This window comes from Morone saxatilis, unplaced genomic scaffold (assembly GCF_004916995.1).
Source record: "Morone saxatilis isolate NCDOM2014 unplaced genomic scaffold, NCSU_SB_2.0 Contig18, whole genome shotgun sequence".
NCBI lineage: Eukaryota > Metazoa > Chordata > Actinopteri > Moronidae > Morone > Morone saxatilis.
The window spans coordinates 746,444-753,687 of record NW_023339740.1 but is presented as its reverse complement, the minus strand read 5'-3'; the positions used below and the strand labels follow the sequence as shown (position 1 = coordinate 753,687).

General features: G+C 39.3%; 1 protein-coding gene across 1 annotated transcript in view; it reads right to left on the bottom strand.

The window, feature by feature from the left end:
* Positions 1-1,649: 1,649 nt before the first annotated feature.
* Positions 1,650-7,244, bottom strand: part of LOC118328056 (calcium-dependent secretion activator 1-like) — a 55,442-nt gene continuing 49,847 nt past the window's right edge. The window contains exon 10 of the mRNA XM_035661660.1: positions 1,650-4,952. Coding sequence (XP_035517553.1) covers positions 4,779-4,952 — 174 coding nt within the window. The 3' untranslated portion in view covers positions 1,650-4,778. The remainder of the gene's footprint in view (positions 4,953-7,244) is intronic.

Genomic DNA, 7,244 nt, shown 5'->3' with positions numbered 1-7,244 from the left:
CCCAAACTATCCTTTCTCTTTTCTATTCTGCTTCACATCCTCCAGCAATGTTGGCAGACTTCATGTCTGAATTACTGGCTATGATGTTGAATGATATTTTAACAGGGAATGGACTGAATAATAACCAAAGAAATGTGGAGGAGTTTAATTGAGTTTAATGTCCAGAATATAAATGCTCAATAGCTGTGGTTGCATAAATGCATGCATCTAATTCAATGAAGTCTGGGTATCCTAGAAAAGAAACTGAAAGCTTTGGAGTTTTTGCAAGGTTTGTTTTTTCACTTCTGTTGGAAATAGGCTTTCCCCCTGCCTCCAGTCTTTGTATTAAGCACCTGGACATGTCTTTGACGGTTGATGAAACTTAGCTCCTCCAAGGCTCCATTAAAGACAGTGTTGACTATTTCTCTCCTAAAATCGTTTCAGAGACATATTTAAGTGTACTGTTTAGCTGTGATATGAGATTGTAACCGGGCCATTGTTTTCTGCTACGGGCGAGTCGAAACTGCACAGCCAATGAGAACAGCCAAACTCGCAGTACATCACCTCCGCTGAACTCTCAAACTGTCATGGTGACGGCCAAAACGCTGAATTCGAGGCTTCAGAACGGTACTCCACAAACCAATTGGTAAATTGGTACCAAGCCAATATAAGGATTGCATCGGGCAGATTTTTTTGTCTTTCTCAGCCTGCTCTCCTTCATGACAGTCGGGCTCTTTGGTGCAAGCATTTCACTATAGGCTGTGTGTGTGAATAAAATAATTTTGGTGTTAATTCGGCAGAGGTTGGCACAGATCTCTGTAACACCATGTACAATATCAGAGTGGACTGAATGCTTTTGTAGTTCCACAAGAGTGATATGTCTTATCTCTAGCGGATTGCAGAAATCCATCAAACCAGACTAAACCACTATCACTGGATCCTAACTGCTAATATTATTATCAAGCTAAATAATACAGTAGTGTTGATTTGTCTACTTTTTATCTGATGATTTATGTCCAGCTGCAAAAAAGTCCAAACATTTTACACGTCTGGATGATACATATGCATCGAACAAGGAGAAAGTAAAATTTTACTTGCAGTTCGATTTACCTTATTTCCCCCAAAAATCTGTTTTTTCTCAATTCTTCTAAGAAGGATTTGTCTCCCCCTCTTCTATAACATAATTAAAAGATATCCTCTCTTCTTTTAATTTGGGGCTATATTATATCTAATCCTCCTGCCTCTTAGCTTCCATCTTGGGCTCTTGATTTGATTTTGGTCATTGCTGATTTGATCTCTGGCAATTCTTTCAATCTCCTTCTCGACAGTAATATCAACTCTCAAGATGACTGATGCTTTAATCCGCAGCATTAATCTCAGACTCTCTTGCTTAAGAAAATGCAGCTGTGGGGGAGGGAAGGAGGTCAGTCCCCCTGGATTAACAAATATGTATTTTTTGCAGTCTACTGACACAACATCCCTGTCCACTCTAAGTGGACTCTACTTATTAAAAGCTTTCTATAACAAATAGAAGATTTTACTCAATCATCAGCTGATTTTTGAATTCACAATCAGTCAGTCAGTTCACAGCAAAAACAATGAATGAGGCGACAAGTTCTTTCCACATTTGCCATTCACTTTTATTTAAAAGTTCTTGGCTTTGGTGCAGAAGCATGACGAACCCACCGGTAACTTCACACATGGAGCAAAAACACTTTGAGGGAGTGAATACTAGGGACATGCAGTACTTACACACAGGGCGACACACAGCTACAGCATAGAAAACAGTTGACAGAGGGAAAGTACAGGCAGACTTCACTTCCCATCATCCATTATACAAAAATGTGGATTCGCCCCATCATACATCCTGGAATGAAGTGCAGGGCAAGAACATATATAATGCATGGCAAATAAACTCTATTATTTAAATGATTTTTGACTAAAATAGAACTTTTGTTTTAAAATTGAAAATGTGAAAAAAGTTGAAAACAGGTTGATCAGTGTGATTAAACCAAACTGTATGTGTACTGCCTTGCTAACTCATCCATTAACCAACATAAAGACAGGGTAATGTCAGAGGTGTTAGGTTGATGTGGAAATCAAATGTTTGAAGAGGTGAGACCACAGACAGTTGGTGTTTATCACAACTGCAAGATACATCTTGAGTTACCACTGACTGACTTAAATGTATATACATTTTGTAGATATATTTCTATTATTTATTTATAGGTAGCCAACTTGACACTTGGATACAAATGACCATTCTTAAATGAGTAACACAGTATCACTTTCTTTGAAGGATAAACGCAGATGTCTAACAGAAGAACTTGGCAGTAGAGTAAAATTTGAAAAAGGGACTATATTCATGCCTTTAGATGGTATTCAGCCTTTATATGGTATAAAGAGACCGACCTCCCATCCTCTTTGATTCAAAATCCTACAATTTCCAATCCATATTTTACTTTTTTTTTAACTTTTTGATAAATCTCTGCCTCTGCTTTAATGCGCTAAAGTGAGCTTGTTTGATTTAGTTCCTTGTGCAATTTTCCAACTGATTTCTCACTTTCACAATAATACTGCATATTATTTTAATGTCACTGACATATTTAGGTTAATTATGTAAGCGGGACAGCATGCGCAACCGGGCAATCAAATATAATTAACAGAAAACATGGATTCAAACAAATGTCGAGCTCTCTGCCTTTCAAAGTTGTGTATAACTGAGGTTACTTGGGTTTACCCCCCACTACACATCTGCTCTGTAGTTCTCTCACAGTCCAACAGCTCGCTGACTAGCTAGCTAGCCTATATTTACTAGCATAGTCAATGGCATCAAAACAGGTAAAGTGGTAAAGTGGTCAAAACCAGCTTTTCATTGATTTTGATTGAGTATAGTTGAAAATATTTTAAGTTTCATGTGCATCTAAAAACCACCACATGTGATATCATTGGAAAACAATGGTTTTGTTGCCAACATGTTTCTAATAATGCATCTCTGTGTGATTGGCCCCTAATCCAACAATAAATGCTACCTTCAAGAAGATGAAAATTTGCTTGAAGCTAACTCTGGTACAACACACCAAATGGTAACATTTATGTTGAATCTTGTGCATGGTCCCTTTAACAAATGAAATAAATCAATCAAATGAAGGTTATAATTTTCAGTGTTTGTTGAAGCTATTTTTAAGAGGTGCTGATTCAACTGTATAGTTATTAGTTTGTCCACCCCATATATATCTATATATATATATATATCGGTAAGGGTAGGCTAAATAACAGAAACATCTCTCTGTATAATACAATGCAGTTCAACAGCACCACAAACTACATCCTCCAAAAGGATAATACAGTTGAATTTGTGCTCCACACACGCAAACAACTAAACCTTTTTAAATTGTTTTAGGCTAATGCGACAGTAACTATTTGGTTAACAGGAAGTACCAATCCAAACAAAGCCATGTACCATGTTTGTGCAATACAGTTTGGGGAGATGAAATTTATAATGTCCTCATGTGAAAGGTAGGAGAGGAAACAATGGGGTTGCTAACTTGAGATGTAAACGCTTGAAGGCCGAATGCTGTCCTCAAATTTTGAATCTAGGTTATTAAAATTACTCAGTTTTTGCACCCATCAGCTTTACTGTTTGACGATGCCTTGGATTTAATTTGTTGTGTGTTGCAAGAGGAATATCATCCATGCTGGCCGAGAACAGACAAAAAACATTTCCATCACAACATATCACAGCATTTTGAACATTTTGTGTAGATTTTATGTTTGACACATGATGTAGACCCATTACAAAAAAAATTACCATTTTCACACCTTTTACAACAATGCAACATACAATAGCTGCAGTCACTGCACATTTTTAGCACAACACAAATAAATTCATTGCCTAGTTCATCAACTTGGGAACAAAATGCTTGTCCAAATTGCTCAAGAGCATTCAGGAGGCATTTTGGAAATATCTTATGGATGTTGTTGTTTTAACTCTGTTGTTTTGGTCAGTCTGACCTTAAACCAACAAGAAACCATCGGTTCTGGTACCATTTGGATTAACAGCAATATGACTTCAACAGTGACAAGTTAATCATGCACTGGCATTTTAAAACAAATAAAGTTCACTTGGAATCACAATATAGTGGCCTGGATCACTTAAGTATTTCGTAAGTTATTTTCCAGTATAATTGCCTAGAGTAAAGAGAGTGTTCTATACTGTATATACTTTTCAGAATATGGAAGATAAATCTTAGCGACAAGCAACAGGAAAGCTACCGTTCAAAGACTGTAGAAATTTTGGGTTGCACAACATGAAGGTACAAAATAATATTTTTTCATGCCTTCAAATGAAGAACTCCATATAGATGCAATCACTTGCCATTCTTTATCATCTTATTTAGATTGTGAGTGGTCACATTTTGTTTTAGACTCACACATTTTGGCCCTTTTTTGGATATTCTCATTTGCTTACATTTTAGGAGAAATCAGTGTTTAATTGATTTAAGGAACTATCTTATTGGCTGTTTAAATTTTAGTTTTGCAGAATTAAAGCTTGTGAGGAATTTCAAGAGCATTGATAGGACAGACTTGTGTCATGCAAGTTTTTATAGACACAAAACACATTCTTCTTGTATTAAGTCAGACATAAATGTAGAACTATTACACAAATAAAAAAACTGGCTAAGCAAATAATGGAGAGAACAATATGGATGTTAGGCCAATCTGTTCTGACCTCATGAAAAGGCTCCATGGGTTCTCAGGCAATATACCGCTCACCCTCAGTTTTCAGGCCCTTTGATCTAGTTATCGTTGTCCTCTTCATCACTGTCCTTCATGGAAATGCCTTGCATCCCTCCTTCCCTCACTGAGGCAGTGGCTTCTTCCAAGGTCAGCCGGTTTCTCACGGTTTCATACATCTTACTGTTCAATGTGGAGTCCAGCACCCCTTGAAGGCGAAAGTCACGGTACTTTTTCTATCAGAAATAAATTAAAGAATCAGAAACAAGTGGCAAAGGCATTCCAAAAATTACTCACAGGTTTTGTGAGATAGAGTGTCTTCAACTGGTAATGCCTTTATTTAAAAGCCACTCCTACATTTTAGGAAATATGCATGTTTGGTCTAAGTCAGATACTTCCAGTCTTTGTGCTATGCTAGTCTAAACATCCCAGACACATTTCTGGACACACAGATACAAACCCATAAAAATAGTAGTATGTTTAAAAGGCACAAACCCTGGGCAGGCTGCCAATCTATTTCACTTCCCTACAGAAAAAGCCCCTGTGTAGAAAAAGGGATCATCTCTATAAACAGATATCTGTATATGAATGCATTGGAAGTGTTCTGGTTTCCGTTTGTAGTCCAAGTAGTATTGACCAATCATGTTTGAACTGGGTTTGGTTGCATTCAAGTCATGCGGAGAGCAAAAGAGGTGGAAATCACTGGCCAAAATGCAATCTTGGAACCCATCGACTATCGGCTGATGCCAATTTAGCTTTTTATTAGCTTTTTTAAACATTTATTGACATTAATATGCAAACATCTGTTTATAGAGATTAGTCTTTCTGATCATTTTCACATATCAAGTTGCTAATCAGACTGCAGAAGGTCCTGACATCCGTTTTCATTGTCAGACAATAGCCAATGGGTTCCAAGACTGAACAGGGGATAATGAGTGTATACATTTAATGTTTGGCCTTTTCAGAGTAAACTCGTGTCATGGCTTTGTTTCAGGCGCTAAAGTCGATGCTCCGAAAGTACTGTGTGGAAACTGAGAAACAGTGGGACGAGGGAGTCCCCTTTGTCTTGTTTGCTGCTCGTGACGCCGTGCAGAAATCGATTGGCTTTTGTTCTGCACAGCTTGTTTTTGGCCACACACCCCGTGGGCCGCTTAAGTCACTGCACGACCAGTTCTTGTCATGTGAGTCTGCGCCCAAAAATTAACAAAATATTACGATCATTCCGCTGTATCTTGCAGTTTTGAGGTAGGTGAAAAAGTTTTGGTGCTGCTGCCCATCACCAAATCCGTTTTCGCAGCTAAATTCTCCGGTTCATATGTCGTTAAAGAGCCTCTTAGTGACACTGATTATGTACTCGGTACTCCAGACAGAAGGCGTAAGACTAGAGTCTGTCACATAAACCTGTTGAAACGCTACCAGTCCTGCGAGGACAATGTTACCTCTGCTGTTCCCTCGCCCTTAGTAGCAGAGCATTCAGATGTTAAAGCTGCTGCTGTCATTGTGAGTCTGTGGGCGCTCTCCACGGAGATGATCCACAGAGGCACGTCCCTACACATCAGCCGGTCCGCCTCCCAAATTTGGAAATGCTTGCAAACCTGTCATGCTGATTGCAGCATTTAACTGCTGAACAACAACTTGATCTGGAGGTGCTGATTGGCCAGTACGATTGTCTATTCAGCGATGTTTCAACCCGCACTTCTGTCTTGAAACATGATATAGAGGTAAAAGATGCACGCCCCATAAAACAACATGCTTACCGTGCCAATCAGACTAAACGTCAGTTGATGAAACAGGAGGTAGAGTATCTCCTGCAAAATGATTTGGCTTCTGCTAGTTACAGTCCGTGGAGTTAGACGTGTTTGCTAGAAGCTAAATCCGATGGCTCCCCCAGGTTTATGACAGATTTCCGCAAAGTAAATGCAGTTACTGTTCGAGATTCGTACCCTCTCCCTCGTATGGAGGATTGTATTGATAACCTGGGCACCGCAAATTTCGTTAGCAAGTTAGACTTGCTAAAAGATTATTGGCAGGTACCTTTAACGGACCGTGCCAGAGAGATTTCTGCGTTTGTCACCCCCGATCATTTCTGCCAGTACAATGTGATGGCTTTTGGTATGTGTAATGCTCCTGCTACATTCCAGAGACTAGTTAACACCGTATCGTCCAGTTTACCTCGATGATTTAATCATTTATGCAGATACATGGGCGAATCACATGCATGTATTGGAGCAGGTTCTTGACCGTTTGGCCCGCGCTACATTGACTTTAAATTTGGCCAAATGCGAATTTGGAAAAGCCACCGTAACTTATCTCGGTCAGCAGGTTGGACAGGGACAAGTGCACCCCGTTGAGGCGAAGAGACTAAAGTAGACTACGTGTGGACCACAGAATGCCAGGTTGCATTCTATAGTGTAAAGATTTTGTTAAGTCAAGCTCCCGTGCTCGCGGCCCCTGACTTTTCCACGCCCTTCAAACTCAAGGTAGACGCCAGCGCAATGGGCGCTGGTGCGGTCCTGTTACAGAGAGGG